Below are 17,174 nucleotides of genomic sequence, written 5' to 3'. Positions count from 1 at the left end.
CCATCACTGGATGGGTGTTGCGATGCTCCCTGGTGTGAATTTCCATAACTGGAAGAGTGCGAAGGAGCGCGCTGAAAGAAACCTTGCGCTTGGTGAATCTTCTCACGATAAATAAAGGTCAAAAAGCATGCCACAGAGCCATGCTCCACCAACCATCGACCAAAATAAACTTAAGGGAGGGGGGTCAAACTGCAGTGGTGCTCTGACTGGGACTCAGAGTTGTGCATGCTTGTGTAATAGCTAAGCACGAGGAAGCAAACAGCTGTTGTATTCAATTTTGCCATCGAATTCATTCTAAACACCGGTCTCTCATGTGGAACGGTGCTGCTAACGTAACAAGGCTATGTTTACTTTGGTGTTCCCTAATTAGCTGCAAAAACAAATGACATCTAGTTTGATCCTGTTTGGACTCAGATTAACTAAAACTTGATGACATACAGAAAAATTCTAAAATTATACACAGATAATCTTTAAGGCTCTTTCTAATTTTGTTCACAATGCTGCAATAAAGTGACATAAGAGGAGGCAAATATGCCCATAAAGATCTTACAGTCTTTCAAGTGTGTTGAATAAAGCAGAAAAGGCAGCACAGTTAACAGAAGCAAAGTCAATGAAATTGCCTAATTTGGCATTAAGTTGCATCCTCTAATTTGAGCAGAGTAAACATGTATCAGGTGGGCAGGGAGGCACCGAGAGAAGGTTTCTCCCCAGCAGAACTTTGGCCTTTAAAGAGTTAAATGTAATGAGATCCTGCAGCTATTAACAGTTTACAGAGATATCCAACATCTGCTCCCAGCAGACCAGCAGCAGTTGTCTCCCTCCCTCTGTCCCCACTCTTTCTCTCTCCCTCTCCCTCACACCTGTCTCCAGCCCTCACTACGCCCCCGACAGCAACTTTTAGCATGTGTAGTGCACATGACGATTTGCTGATGATAATGTGTATCTGCGTTGTTCGCAGCAGATTAATCCCAAACGCAGAGCACTTCCACCTGTTCAAGCAGTCTCTGATGTTCCCAAAGCCCGGTTTTCCTGTTTTTAAGTACAAAATGACCAGCTGGTGTCATCTTAGAGACTTCAAGAGTGTTTTGTATTGCATTGAGGTATTTATTTCAAGATGATCAATGAAATCACATTTGACTCTGTTGTTAGACTCTAGAGTATCAAGTCCTGCTGACTTTGTCTTGACTTGTCAGTTTAGTCTGAAAAGTAAAAAGTGTTTTTCTCCAACAGAAACTTCTTTATAGTCGTTATAACTACTGAATGGTGCATTCGCTCTGTGCACATTGAAGAAGCAGCAGTTCACAGAACTCCTGGAAATCAAGGATGTGGTTAAACTGGTATTTTGTTGAAACTGTTTGCCACTATTTGTCTTGCAGAACTGACAACTTAAAATTCCCTTTCAGGAGGCTTTGCTTTCCTACAGCTTGCAATCTTTATGATTTAAAGCCAGTTTTCTCCTCCTGTTACTGGTTTGTGCACATCATGGTATTCAAAAGCAAATTCCTGAATATTGATTGTGTTTTCTTATGAAAAACTATGAACTATAAAAAAGCATTTGTTTTAAGTATGATCTAATTTGAATAAAGATGTTTAGAGGATGCTAAGATCATAACATTCCTGCACATTTTGAGCTCAGTGGAAAAGAAACTATTAATCCTTATTAGGTGATTGAGACGTTCTCTTATGCGTCTTTATCAGCATCAAATCACATGCTCCTCCCTTCACTTTTGTCCCCAAGCTGTTTTAAAATTCAGTTAGCTAATCACCATGTGGCCACTGTTGGTCTTGAGGGAGGTGAAGGGAGAGGTCATCCCCTATAGAACCGTGGTGCTGGATGACAGACAAGCCTGTGACACGGCCGGGCTTTAGAGGGGTCAGGGATAACAGCGCGCCCCACCCTAATATCAAAACTATACCACTCAGCACACTGCTGAAAGCATCCATCTGAATTGTGTCTTTGTTTAGCATTAGCTTGAAACATAACATTAAAGAATTATAGCCAATTTTTAAATATTTGCAATTAAGAGTTGTTGTTTTTTTTTGTTTGTCTGTTTGTTTTTTATTTGAGAAATGGTGACAAAAACTTTTTTCCAAAAGATTTCTGCAGATGCAACAAGTAGTTATGAAAATGAAAATAGCTCATGACTTATCATGTTCTGCCCAATAAACTTGAAAAATATGCCTAATTATGTTATATTTGTCTAATTTTAACTCTATTTAGATTGTGATTTTTTTATACAAAAGACTGCAGTATTAAGAATAGATAGAATAGATTTTATTTTATTTTATTATTTATTTATTTTATTATTATAGTTTATTATTGTATTTTGTGGACAAAATCCACACTTATTCATTAGAAGAATTCACCAATCATTGGTTCTAAACAACTGAGAGTGCTTGTGTTTACATAGCCACCACCCAACAGAGCAAGTCTGCTTGCTAATCAATTAAAAGTGATAACTGTATGAAAAGTAAATAAATATCTAAAAAGTATGGTGAGAGTTACCTAAAGAAAAATCATCATTAGATCTTTTGAAAGAACAGCTGAAGATTGACTTGCTGTGTCGACACGAGTAAAAGACAGACGTCCCTCTGTCGCCCTGTGTCACAAAGCTCATAACCCCACCCTGCATCTGTGTGATGAGTTCATCTAGCTAGGCTGGGGGTAGATGTGTAGAAGCTAAGGGGGTCTCTAAGTTCTGACAGCCTGACAATGGCCTTCTAAAGACTCTATTCCTCCAACAGGGTCTTCAAGGTGAAGCCTTCTTCCTCCTGTTTCTGTGTCAAATGACAAGATCGTTTTGATTTGACAGCTATAGTTGATTCTGACTGAATGAGTCCCCACCATGTCTGATTTTTACCTTTTGGAGAGGTGACAGGGCAACTTTGTTGCTTTCCAAGCAAGGCGTGAGGCTGGAAGTGGCCTACGAACTGATCCGCGCTGATCTGCACGATGGAGTCTTCTCCCACCAAACAGTTTGTCATTTCTTGTAAAGTGCCTTCAGAGCTGCAGAAGTGTGAGAGAAGGCTGCTGACTGAGTCGGACCATTATGGTCCATTAGTTCTGCTACAAAAATACCTCCTGTCTTCACAGCAGAGTGGTGGAAAGTATCATTCCTGAGGAGTCACAGCGTTCTCCACACATGAAGCAGTTCATAAAGAATAATGAGGAAACGCCTGATATCTTCATTTACTTGACAAGGATTCTTAGTAGTTGAGTTTGTGAGTTTTTATGTCTCGAATAGCAAAACAACTCATCTCATTCTTTAAATCTTGCTGTATAAAAATGAATGAAGGTGCTTTATTGGGTTGTTTTATTAAATGATGATGTCATTTTACTAAAACATCCATCAAAATATTGATAATGATAGAAAAAAAAATTAAAAACAAACTTTAAACTTTACAAAATATCCCAGTTTTTGTTGGTCATTGCTAGCCTGTGATATTTCTGTCTGATCAAAGATGAAAACTTAATTTTATAAAGGATTTGTTTGCAAATACGTCTTTTATGGCATGAATGCCTTTCAGATATGCTGTTGTTGGTCAGGCTCCATTTAAGACTTTTATCAGTCAGTCTAGCTTTCAGCAAGTGGTGTTAATGTCCCATGATGCTCTGAATGCCTCTAATTCTGAAAAGTATTGCTTTTCTGTAGAAAAATGGCAGGAAAAAAAAGTTGTTTTTAGATTTTCTACCATCGTTTATCAGCAAAAAGAATCACATCAGCGGAAAACTTGGACTTGTTTTCAGTTTTCTTTCTTGTATTTGCTGGCACTTTTTCAGACATTTGGTTCAGCCTTACAGCCATTTTGTACGTCTATTTAAATGCAACACAAAGAACAAAACGGTACATTTGTTGAAACTAAATGAAACGGTAAATAGGATGTGTGGCTCATTTGTGGGATAGAAAATAAAATTCCAGCAGGGCGATGTGCTGCAGCGTTGCACGCCTTCCCAGACAACTGTGGCGCTCTCCATTATGGCAGGGCAGGGCCTGGAGGTCAGAGTTCACCCTGCTATTGAGCCATCAGATGGAGGTGGCAAGAGATGGGTGTGTCATCGGCCTATTGAGCCCGCCTGAGCCTTTGACACCCAAAGCCAACGCTGTTGTGTGCTTCCACATTATGGCCAAAGGGATTTTATTGTGTTCATGCTAAACTGCAGAGACAATGTCATTACTGTGTTTTATTCCATCCAGGTTGCTCAGCACTTAGCAGATTTTTCAATCTCTGTTTTGACAAGTTTCCAAAGCAGGGCTCTTAACTGGCTCCACACTGTTGCTTTTTAAGACTTTAAGTACTTTAAATCCGTGTTTTTCCAGTCCAGATTTTAACACAGCCTGGATTGTGAGTCTCTGTTGGTCACATAGGAATTTCTGCACTTGCAAGATTATTTTTGGAGTCTTGTTTCTTTTCTTTTTTTTTTTTCTTTTCTTTTTCTTCTTTTTTTTAGAGGCATGCTACAGTTATTCATTTTCCCCCTTTGCTGTTATACCCAAATCCACCGTGAATATCAAAAGACAGATTATCCTATTTATTAAACTTTTTTTCTTTCTTTCGGTGCTGAACTGTTACACTTTAAATTTTACGGCCTCCTCCTCCGTGTTGACACAACATCAAGCAGAGGCAAAGTCAGGCAACAAACCCACAAACCTCACCAGTTTTAATAGAGAGCCCTCAGGGCCGCATCTATCTGCTTCCGCTTTCTCTATGGGTCAAATTAGACGGTAGCGCAGATCCGGGCCACTGGTCTGCTCTGGCACAGTCATAAATTCTGGTAACTGGCCCCGCTGGTTCTGACAGGGCTATTTTGCGAGGTGAAGACGGAGGGTTTGGACTATAAAGGGAACAGGGCTTCCTGTGTTTTCTCAGACAACTGCTACACTGCAAAAAAATTCCTTTTCTTTTCTTCTTTAAGGGATTCAAGCTGACAGTGGAGTTAGGATTAAAATAGGTGAGAGAACAGCCAGTAGGATGAGGTAACTTCTGTGTTTTGCAGGGTGAGTCTACCAACCCGACATCAGTAAGTTAAAATAAAACAGATGATGCTGAGATATTTCCTTCACAAATTCTGAGCTGAATACAAATTCCAGCCCTCTCCTCTTCCTCATCTATGCCAAGACTTTGCTTTAGATGCACACTTTTTGCAGCGGGAAGCCCCCCCTGTCCATTCCCATGGCTTGTTCAGTTCTGTACACCCACAGCCAGAGCCCTAAAACCTTTAATGCTTCGTATGACTCAAACGTAAGCTGCTTAATAATTTAATTCTAGTTGGAATCTGGCATGATTGAAATGGATGGGATTATCACATTTGGGGCCTAATGCTGCAGGTTCAACAGGGGTTAGCCAGTGTAACATGTTAATAAAATCCACTGGCATGCATGTGGAAAATAATTAAAGTTTCCAGAGACAGGCGAAAGATGTTCAGTTTACTGTAAGCAGCTGGAGACATGAAGACAAGCTAGACAAACAACTGCAATCAGATAAATGTGCCAGAATAAAAAAAAACATATATAATATCTGAAATTATACTCTCAAGTATCAGAAACTCTGATTCAAATCTCCCTCTTTCTGTTGGTGGTCTTGGCTTCTACAACTTTCAGCACATATTTGACCACCTTTTAGATCCCCTCATCATGAATCGCCATTTTTTTCCTCCCCCTCTCACCCTCTGCTCAGCAACCGCAGCACAAGGCGTCACTCATCTGCTCATGAGAGCAGCCATTGACTTCAGTTTGACTCCTCAGCTCTGAGAGGGGGGTAGACGGGTGGAGCCAGCCACTCAGAAAAACCATTTGCCAGCATAGAGCGGGCGGCCTGCTCTGTGTTACCATGCAACTGCAAAAAGCACACTCTGGCATAATATTTACACTGTTTCTTTATTTTCCGAACACGCCTCCAAGAGGGAGCTGAAAAGTGTGCGCTGTAAGTAAGAGAGTGAAGGAGGGGAGGAGAATGAGATCCTTAGCCTACAAATGTGCACGTATATGTTGGGTGAATAGCTGGCCCATCACCAAACGTGTGGGGTTAAATGTGAACAACTCGGCCCTCTCTGGGTCGGCACATTTTCCAATGCAGGTGAAGTTAAGTGTTCCACCCTGAAAAAAGCCTCCTTGTTGACATCACTCGCTCCCGTCATTAGTAATTCTGACCTCTTTCCGAGGGGTTCACTGCGCTCTGGCCTTGAACAGCAGCCACGGCGGCGGCATCTGAGGCGCATGTGGACGCGCGCACTGAGGAGGTTGTCCTCTTTGGCCCGCGGAGACTCTGTCTGTCGATGCGTAGCAGGTTCTCGCCTCGCTGTGTTGGGTTTGTATCTGTCGGCTGCTGCCGTCAAGCCACACCTGGTTTGAATTACCACACAAAATTTATCCCTCCACTCTCTGGGGATGGGTTGCTCCTGAGTGGGGCCAGTTATGGATGTTGAAAATACATTTTAAAGAATCTGCATGTCCTCACTGCAGGGAGAAAGAAAATAGAAGAAATGACCCTTGTTTGTCATCATTTAGAAGATAATAGCTAATTTTCTCATTGAGAATTGAAAAAAATATCATCCCTGGATTCTTATGGAGGCGCAAAGTCTGCACCAGACACTTACAGACTGGTCTCCACTCCTTTCATCCGTCATCTTTCTGCTGTTTCCCATCAAAATCAAAAGATTGGTTTGTGCTCTAGTAACATATCTTTCCCACCTTTCTGTCCTCTCCCCAGCTGAGACACCAGCAGTGGAGCTTAGTGATGGAAAGCGCCGTGCCGTCAGACCGGGGAAACTACACCTGTGTGGTGCAGAATAAGTACGGCACCATCAGCCACACCTACCAGCTGGACGTTTTAGGTAAACATCATCAGATCTTTAGTTTGACCTAAATTTTTAACAGATTTTTCTCAACCATTTTTTTAAAATGTTGATTCTTATGATTATTGTCACACAGAAAAAGAAAAAAACATTTTTCTCTTGCTTTTTTTGTTAGTGCAAACTTTAACCTCCTCTTGCAGAGGCCTATTTTTCTGCCTCCTGTCCAAAATGACACACCCAAAATAAATTATGTATATCTCCACAACTACAAGGGTTGTGTGCATGGTCTTAGATATGTGAAATTACTACAGAAGTGTCAGAATTAAGATGCGTGTCACAGTGTCAGAGTAAATTCACCTGGAACACGGTAGAAAATGTAAATGTTATCTCCTCCTAAAAGAAAAACTTTCAGTGAAAACCAGATAATAGCAGCTCGATTCATCTTGGATTTAGAAAAGTCATATCTGATGAGGTTCAGTAGAAGCGAAAAAAGTGAACCTGAAAAGTTTACCAGATGTTTTAAAAGATGTGTTACACAGGTAAATATCTCAGCAAACCTTTGGCACAGTGTTGATCAGTGTTCGGAGAATCACGGGATAGGCCCCCAAATTCACTTTAGAAACACCTTGAGGATCCAGAAAGTGAAGCTCAAGATATTATCATGTCATAGGAAGAGTAAATACTTCACTATAAAACCTGCTTCATCTTTATGGAAACTACAAGGACCTTCATGGTTCATTTCAAATAATGACAGAGTTATAGGAGAACACATTTGACCACAAAACAGAAAAATAAGATATGATTTTTGATTTTGTAACGTCTTTCTTTGATACTCTTAAGCCGCTAGCTGACATAGTTTGTGTCCCACAGCGATGAGACAGAAATCTATCTCATGCTGCCCTCTTTATGGAGGCTCTTGCAAAGAGGTTAATGGGTTAAAGAAAAAAAGATCATTTTGCACTCCTGTCTCTATTTGTTGCAGCACATCTTCTGCTAGTGAAGCCTTTTGTTTTCTTCTCAGAGCGTTCCCCCCACAGGCCCATCCTCCAGGCAGGCCTACCAGCCAACCAGACGGTGGTCGTGGGCAGCAACGTGGAGTTCCACTGCAAGGTTTACAGCGATGCCCAGCCGCACATCCAGTGGCTCAAACACATCGAGGTGAACGGCAGCCGCTACGGCTCGGACGGCGTTCCCTACGTCAGCGTCCTGAAGGTGAGTTCAGAGTCCTGCGCTGTACTTCTCACTTTTAATGAGTCTGGGACTTGCTGCCTGGGGTCCGTCTCAGCTGGTGATAATTTTACCCAAAATGAATCTTCCCAAAATGTCTTACTTAATGAGCTTCTACAGTAGGTGAGTCTGTGGGGCCGCCGGCTCCTTTCACTGCAGCACATAATTGAATGGCTCATTGCTCCAGTCCAGACCTTCATTATGAGATCCAGCAGCTTATAGAAGCGTACATCCATCAACCTGATGATATCACTGCAATCAAGGAGGAGGTCTCTGTGGCACCTGCACGGATTCTGCTGCAGCTTCTTGTTTCTGTTTTTTTGGAAGATTTTTCAATCCCAAGCTCTCTGTGGCCTACTAAACACTTAATATTGGTGTTCAAGAATATTCTAAACACTCCCCAACAAGAGGAGACAACACCCCAAACCCAGTGCGGACCCGTCTTTTTGCTGGGCTGAAGAAAAGAAGACCAAGACGGCTTTTGCTTTCATATTTGATCTCCCCCCTTTTGCCTCTAGTGAGAGCGAATAAAACAAACATCTGGTTTGGACTAAGTTAACTGCTGTGGTGGCGGCAGTGCAGGGAGGGAGACGGGCTCTGTTAACCACCGCTGCCGTCAGATGTGCTGCGTCGCGTGGTTTGAGGAGGAGGGGGCGGCATACAGAGCGAGAGAGAGAGAGGAAAAGAGGGAAGAGGCACCCAAGAAAGCCATGGAAAAAATGAGCTGAGGAACACGAGGAAGGGCAAAGTCAGCAGAGAGAAAAAGAAGGTGTGACAGAGTGGTGGGGTGAGATGGATGAGAAGAAGAAAGGCAGACAGGGAGAGAAAGAAAGAAATAAGATGAGAAACTTCGACAGGAAGGCCAGAGATAAAAAGTGAGTGACAGCAGACAGAAAAGATATGATATCGAACAGGGCCGGTTTCTTTCTTTCTTGAGTTCTGCTGTTTCTCAGCAAAGAGCGGAAAGTAATAATATCAAAGCAGAAGGCAGTTTAGAGGTTGGTTTGGATTATTTTGTTGAAGTCCCAAATAATAATTACTCTGAGTGCAGGAGATCCTCAGGGCCTTATTTTCTCACTGAATCCTTTTTATTCATTTTGTAGAAAGTTGGACGTGTCTCCATGATCAATAGGAAGCCAAGAAGTAGAAGTTTAGAGAAAACAGACGACATTAAAAGTTCCCTCCAATGGACAAATGTTTTAATCTTGTTAAAATTTCTTAAAACATAATATGTTAGGTTTCATTTTAACACATCAGCCAGAAATGAAAATGTAACGACATCATATTTGTGACAAATTAAACTAAAGATTTAGAGAGTTGGGGTTGAAGCTGAGGACAACAGAAGATATGAAGACAGGGCTAGGTTGCATTTGCTCAGATATTTGGTGCAACAGTGACGTAGAGTTACATTTAACTATGTCTATTTTATCACTACAAGTAACAAAATACTTATCACCATAGAAATCACCACCTTACTCAATAAGATAAGAAAAGATGTAAGTAAGATAAGATGATGGGGAAATTTAGAGGATTGCAGCAGCAAAGAGATAGCAGCTCAAAAGAATCATTGATAAATAACTAAGACAGTAAAAAAAAAGTATAGACATAGTGCAAAAAGTACAAATAAATAAATACAGTTATGAAATTTATCATAGTATTAGTCCTACTTACGTTAAAAAATTTAAAGTCAAACTCTCTGGTAGGCCATTTACATCTTAGTCGAGAATAAAGTAGCATTCCTCTTTAAAAAAAGGAAGATTGCTAAACGGTTCCACTCAAATCCGATTGGGTTGGCTCAATTCTGAAGTCTGTTCTGGCATTTTTCATTGTAATCGTCTGGAAAAAGATTGTGACTTTTCCTTCCTTATTGCTTGAATCAATTGCGCCTGAGTTCTGGGTCCCAGAGAAAGGAAACAAAAGATAAATAAGGAGTCTGAGTCTTACTAAAACAAAGCTCAAGTGTGAAAAGGGTCTATCTCAGTATTCTGTGAAAGCAGAACAAGATCCTCATTTTGTTTATGGAACCACGATTGTTAGTTAAACAGTTTGATATATCACCAGATCTGGTCGCCATCACTTGTGAAAAAGTGACTCCAGAGCTTAAAAACCCCGGTTCACATCATAAACTATTCAGCAGATTTCAGGAAGCTTTAAATCTGAGAAGGTGATCAGCATCAATGAGATAAAATAGAAGGATGAGATTGAGAAATGAATGGACAGAGAGGCAATGCAAGGAGAAAGAGAGAAATGAAAGCAGGCCAACAGAAAGAAAAAACAGGGGGACAGCCAGCCTGTCAGCCCCAGACTGCGGCTCCAGGCTCTATTTTCAACTACCACATAATTGAAACAGTATTTACTGAGATTTGTGTGCGCCTCTCTCTCTGGGCTCACCACAGTTCATTCAGACATGATATGCTCTCATGTGTGGCATACTGCAGGAGTTAAATACAGCTTAGAGTGGGAGGAGGGGGTCATGCTTTTTTTTTTGTGAGAACTGCCTCAATCGCTTTTTGATGCCTGGAAAAAGAGCTAACGATGAGCGACTGGACCTGCATGTGGAGGGAGAGGGAGCCAAGGCCTGGATGTTCATTAAGCAACTGTAAAACACGATACGTTTTCTCCTTTATGAGCTTTACCCATTTAATAATTCAACAGCAGTCTGTTCAGGAAAGCTAGCTGTGTGTACAAGAGCATGGGTGTGTATGTGCACAAGGTTCAGATGATTGGCAGCTGTAATCTCTTTAATCTACCAATGCTCAACATGATTTACTGCACAAAATCAATCAATGAGGGATGATTTGATTAGCATAGCTTAGCATAAAGACTGGGAGGATGTGCAGTCTGCTAGCCTGGCTGTCAAGTTGTATGTTGAAGTTTTTTATGTTTGTTTTATATTTTTGTTTGACAATGTGTTCTTGCAGGTTCTGTGAAGGCTTCATTGTGCCTCTCAATTTTCCCTTCACAGAGTAATGTCAGTAAACACACTGTGGCCCACAGTAAGTTGAAACTGTCCAACGTGACAGAGAAAGATGCTGGGAAGTACTGGTGTCGTGCCTCAAACTTTGTAGGCAAGTCGGAAAAAGCTTTCTGGCTTAAGGTTCACAAACCAGGTAAATACTGAACCTCGCACAAGAACCTCCTTCACCACATCCGATCCTCTGCTGTGTCTCCTCTGCTCAGCAATGCTCCTCTTGGTTGTGGGTCTGCTTGACTTGCTAATGGGACAAACACACACATATATGTATTTGAACACAAGCTCATTCTCCTACTAAGCTCAAGTAATCTCATTTTGTTAGCAAGTAGCTATTATTCATTTTAACTCCCAGTGCCACTTTGAGATCAATAACAAACACAACATTGCATCGTTAATTACTGCTATGGCTTCAAAGGGCTCGCCCTTGCACACCCATACGCCACCATACATGAAAACACAAATATATCTAAAAGCTAACATGAACCCCTCACTAACCAAACCACATACAGGTCGATATTGATTTCCCCCGAAGTGCATTATCCAGCAGTATTAATGTATTTTGAGATGAAAGGGTGCTGCGGTCTTATTCGTAACTGGGTCTGGGTGACAGTGTTCATTACTGAGACTCTCACTGGTCATCACTGCAAACATTAGTCAAAGCAGAAAAAGCACAGCTGCAGTAGTGCTCTTCTTGTGTTTAGTCACAAAGGAACTGAGCCGTTGGACTAAATTTACGGTTTTATAGGAACGTGTTGGATCATCATCGATCAATAACCACAAACCTGTCATTTTAAAAACAGACGTGTGATAGACGGATGTAGAAGCACACCTACATGAAAAACTGATCATAAGACACAAGTAGCTTTCTGCTGAACATAAAAAATAGATCCAGTCCAGTCTCACAAGATGCTTTTGTCCACATGTGCAGGTTGTCATGTCAGCATATTATAGGACAGGAAATGTTCAAATTCTGATTCTTTTGTGCCTCTTTTGTGCACTCTTCAAGTGCCTGTTGTTTATACATGCATATATTTTTACATAATCTTTTTTATCATATTTAACCACAAAAACACACCATTTTAAATAACTTAAATAACTCTTTTTTTTTTTATCTTACCCTCCTTTGATTATCTAGACCTTATTATTATGTCTACCCCTAAATAACTGCAACTGACAGCAAAGAAGTAAATTTAAAACTTGACAAACAAACTGGATTAATGTGGATCATATCATTTATGTTAACTGCATTACAGTAAATGGGATTGAACTGTATCTATAGAAGTGCTTTGAGATGACTTTGAGTTGGCGCTACACAAATAAAGCTGAACTGAACTGAACTGACAGATTTCTGCAGGCGACACCTGAAGGTGAAGGGATCTGGTTTGCTTTGGTAACAGGTCAGATGCAGACTGGCTCAGTTTAAAATCACAGGTGCACCTCTCTCCATTCAAACAAAGCATACAAAGCCTCCATTCAAAACATGTGTCCCTTACAAATCAAACTCCAGGAAGGAACGGCAATTTCTGACAGATAAACTCCTGAAAGATGAGCACTACCTCTTTTTTTGTAAATTGCCACCCTGGCTTATCATAAAAGAAATTCTGAACTCAAAAGCTCAACAGCTGACCATAAAGCGCCTTTCGCGTTGGATTGAACCAACGAGCTTCTTCGGCAGCGGGGTAAATGTGCTGCTTGGGTGTTTCCAGATGTTGGTGGTGGCACAGCTGACTCCTCAGCCCTGTCCTTTCCTTCAGGGTGTATTTGGTGTTTTCTCTTAAGAAGCTTTGGGTTCACAATATCTCTTGTCTCTCCTTTTTTTTCCCCCTAATCCCCCTCTCATCCTCCACAGACTGCTGGTATTAACACCACAGATAAGGAGCTAGAGGTTCTCTTCTTGACCAATGTGTCTTTTGAGGATGCGGGCGAGTACACATGTCTGGCAGGGAACTCTATCGGCTTTACTTATCATTCTGCTTGGCTGACTGTGCTTCCAGGTATATTTGTTATCACTCTATGGGTCTCAAATCTCTTGTTGCTCATTACTTTCACCTGAATCACTAGAAATATTATAAATGTAATAAAAAATTTAGCTGCTACTATAATGTTTTTACAACTTCCTGTTTTCCTCAGTAGCACATTTTTTACTTTACAAGTGTACATGTTTTTTTTGGCACTGTTACTCGTTAACATGTTTAAAGTTTGTTAAAATTGTATCATCATCCCATCATTGGAACAGGCTGAGCACATAAACCATCCTTCATTGAAAAACACTTTTAAGTCAGAGCAGATCGTCTGCTCTAATTAAACATCTCGAGGCTATGAGGCAATTTAAGAACATTTCTGTGTTGGATGTTAAAAGACAGTAATTACCAGCTTGAGGTGCAACACATCACTGGTGTAATTACCTACTTCAGTTTTAAACTACAAGCTGATTATTTATACAGTGATTGAATATGTCTCAGTCTGCAAACACAAGTTTCTGATCCTGATTTGTAGAAATCCGTTTGGGTCAAACATGCTCCTGATCAAAACAATGGCTGTCTGTCATTTTTAAGAAGCATATATACATTTCTTAACTATTTCTTCTCTGTGTTTTCACCCTTATCCTTAAAAGCAGTAAACCCACAAAAGGAAGACTACTATGCAGAAATCCTCATCTATGTGACTGGATGTGTGATCTTCATCTTCACCGTGGTTATCATCTTCCTCTGTCGCACAAGGATGACCACACAGAAGACTCTGCCAACACCTCCAGTGCAAAAACTGTCAAAGTTTCCCCTCAAGAGACAGGTAACAGAAAGTAGATACAAGATTTGTACAAAACTTTTCCCTTTTTCACGCTGCTTATCTGATTTGTTTTATTCTAGTTTGATGGTGCCACAATGAGAAAACAATGATTAGTCACAAGCATGAATAAACAAATGCTAAATAAACAGATAGTTCTTATATTTCTGTCCTTCGTGGACGTTTCGCTGTGCTGCTGTTTTAGATACTCTGTGCGACACAGGAAGGTATCACACTGGTGACATGTGTTCACATTTATCTTGGAGCAGATTCAGCGCAGGGATATTTATGCCCTCCTGTGACTGTCAGTGTTAGTTTTACATTTCACTATGTGTGTAACACACACTTTCCTCTCAACTGTTTGGAGAGAAACATGAGGTGAAGCAGCTGCATTGCCACAACCTGCAACTGGAAGAACTCCTCATCCCGTTTTCTGACGGGGCTGCATTCAAGAAAAAGTCCAAAACAAGTTCAAACGCTGTGTTTGCAAAAGATTAAGCCAATCATGCAACATTTTAGACAAAATAAGGTGAAAACAGGGCTTGTGGGCTCAAGGGATATTTTGGAAAAATATTTGAATGTCAAAAGCTGAATGAAGATAGAAGACAAAGCTAGTTAGCTTAGCTTATAGCAACTTAAAACAAAGGACAACTGGCTGAGAAAAAAAAGTTGAGACGATGTGTAAAATGTAAACAGTATGTAATGATTTATAAATCTCATAAACCCATATTTTATTCCCATAAACATGAGATGCTAAAATTGAGACATTTTACCATTTTATGGAAAATATGAGCTAATTTTGAATCTGATAGCAGCAACACATTTGTAAAAAGTTAAAAAAGGGGCAACAAAAGGCTGGAAAAGTAATAGACACAAATTAAAAACAACTGGAGGAGCATTTTTACAACTACGGTTAACTGGCAGCAGGTCAGTAACATGGCTAAATATAGAAAAGGAGCATTTCAGAGAGGCAGAGTCTCTCAGATGTAAAAATGGACAGAGGTTCCCCAATCTGAGGCAAAATGTGCCTAAAAGTAGTGGAACAGTTTTAGAAAAATTTTTTCTCAACATAAAATTGCAAAGACTTTAAGGATCCCACCATCTACAGTGTATAATATCTTTAAAAGATCCAGCAAATCAGGTCAGTGTGCATAAGACAAGGCCGAAGATTGCTGACACTGCATTAAAAAAAAAAAAACACGATTCTGTAAAATGTCTCAGTTTCAGCATCTGATAAGTTACGCATGTTCTATTGGGAATAAAATATAGGTTTATGAGACTCATAAATCACTGAATTCTGTTTTAATTTACATTTTACACATCATTCTAACTTTTGTGGAATTGAGGTTTAAGATTACCTTAGCAAAGAATTGAGCTGGTTACTATCACATCTTTACTGGCTACCAAGCTAGGCTAACTGTTCCAGCTAACACAAGCATTATCCTCCTCATCTAAGTAAAGGTAAATACACATGTTTCCCAAACTGATAAATTATATTATTTTGTCTTAGAATGCTTGAACATAAAAAGCATCAAAATTCTGGTCAGTTCAGTACAATTTGATAGATGTATGGTTCAGAGTGATTTGTTAAAAATCATTAAAAGGCCACAGGCAGTGCAGTATGTGCATCTCGGGTGTGCGAAAGTGTCTGAATATCTTCAGTTAGCTGAGTTTGTGATTCTACATCCAGCCCCACCCTGCTGTACTCCCACTGTGTGCTGGACAAAACCACTGTGAGGTTATTTTTTGCAAATTCCAGCTTTCCAGCTTCATAATTGGAGGCTTGTGCTGCAAAACATGCATGAGATACATTTTTAGAAAAGCAAACTGTTACTTGAAAGTCACTATTCAGTTCTTTGAAAACAAAAAAGAAGGGGAGATTTTTTTTTAAATAATGTATTTAATCATGTTACATAAAGAAGTCCAGTTAGGTTCAAGTCCTCTTCAAGAAAAAGCCTCATCTTTCGAAAGATCCTCTAATTGCAGCCTCAGAGTCTTTTCTATTTTTGCTCCCTTTATATAAATGGTCTTATAAGGTAGCGCAAGTTCTTATTGCATTTTTCTGTAATCTTTGCTTCATTTTTGTAAAGCTAATCTCCCAGTTCTCTCCTTTCTTTTTCATAACTCTGAGTAAATCTCCTGTAAAGCTCCTGGCATGTTCTATTAGATATTACTTTTCATGCTTCTGAAATTGTGGTCAGAGCTCCTTTTTTTTCAGCTTCACAGCATTTTTTTTTTTTTTTCATTTTCCTGCAGTCCAGAAGTCTGGTAAGTGGACTTGTTTGTTGGAGGACCCCACCTGAAGGGGCAAAGCTCGTAGGCTCTGACACAAACAGATCCATCAAAAACCCGGGCCAGAACCGTCATTTCCCCCGCAGCCATCAGATAAATGGTGGGAGGTTGTCGCGCCCAGGGGCTCAGCGGTAGGACCGCCAATCTAGAAATGGAGCTTATTGATGGATAGAGATGGCCATTCCATCTCGCCTGGCTGTCGCCCACCTCTGTATCCTGCCTCATTCATCTTTGTTACCTCCCGCTTCCTCCTGTGCACAGTCACAGTCCCACTGTTTGTAAGAGTCTCTGCCGGTGTTGGAAGTCAGGCGGATTTTTCAGAGAAACTAAGCCGAGAGAGCTTCGATGTTGGTCTGGAGACGTGTGATGCTTGCAGTCCGTTTCTGCTGAAGAAGATTTCTTCTTGACAACTTATTTAGTCATTTTTAATGTTAGGAAACACTTTTATTTTTTTAAATCAGTATGATTTATAAAACTGCTTTGCTGTGAATTCTCCCCTCAAACTACAACCATAGAGAAAACATTTTAGTATCTGTAGAAGAAGACTGTGGTGTAATTATTATCAAGAGCAAAGCCAGAGGGGTGGCCTGGGGGCTCAGATCATCCCAAAAAAAGACAATTGAATTCAGACAAATATTTAGTGTAAACTGACCTTTACCTGGTAAACCTCAGATGCCCAAGTGCAATTGAATGCAGCATATAATGTACTTCCATATGATGTTCTACATCAACGCCATGTTTTAGATCAAAACGCAGCATTTATACTGCACCATCTCACCAACTGCCTAAATAAATGATAATATCCATTCACACAAACTGCAAGTTTTTTTCATAATCAATGAAGTATAAGTGTTAAATTTAGTCTTTTAAGCGGTACAATGTAGGATCATCTTAAGTAAACAACTCCTGATTTAAAAGAAATATCATAGACGGTTTTGCTTTTACAAATTTTGCTTTGCTTTTTACATTAAATGATCGCTGTATATGTATTAATCACTTTATTATTTAAAAAAATGTAGACCCTTTCTTTAAAAGCGTTGATTTACATGTGCATTTACGTAGGTCTCTCTTCTTCCTCTGTCTCCTTACATAAACACACATCAC

The 17,174-nt window shown here is 40.2% G+C and overlaps 1 protein-coding gene across 7 annotated transcripts in view; it reads left to right on the top strand.

The window, feature by feature from the left end:
* fgfr3 (fibroblast growth factor receptor 3) overlaps positions 1–17,174 on the top strand; it is a 73,096-nt gene that overhangs the window by 42,501 nt on the left and 13,421 nt on the right. For 3 of the 7 annotated variants that reach the window (XM_041971640.1, XM_041971637.1, XM_041971635.1), the window contains exons 6-9: positions 6,709–6,832; positions 7,815–8,005; positions 12,844–12,988; positions 13,609–13,784. In XM_041971640.1, coding sequence (XP_041827574.1) covers positions 6,709–6,832; positions 7,815–8,005; positions 12,844–12,988; positions 13,609–13,784 — 636 coding nt within the window. Of the gene's footprint in view, positions 1–6,708; positions 6,833–7,814; positions 8,006–10,985; positions 11,131–12,843; positions 12,989–13,608; positions 13,785–17,174 lie in introns of all 7 variants that reach the window. The other 4 variants (XM_041971641.1, XM_041971636.1, XM_041971638.1 and 1 more) reach the window with 3 other exon arrangements.

This window comes from Melanotaenia boesemani, chromosome 20, assembly GCF_017639745.1.
Source record: "Melanotaenia boesemani isolate fMelBoe1 chromosome 20, fMelBoe1.pri, whole genome shotgun sequence".
NCBI classification, from domain to species: Eukaryota; Metazoa; Chordata; class Actinopteri; order Atheriniformes; family Melanotaeniidae; genus Melanotaenia; species Melanotaenia boesemani.
This window is presented reverse-complemented; position numbering and strand designations above follow the sequence as displayed.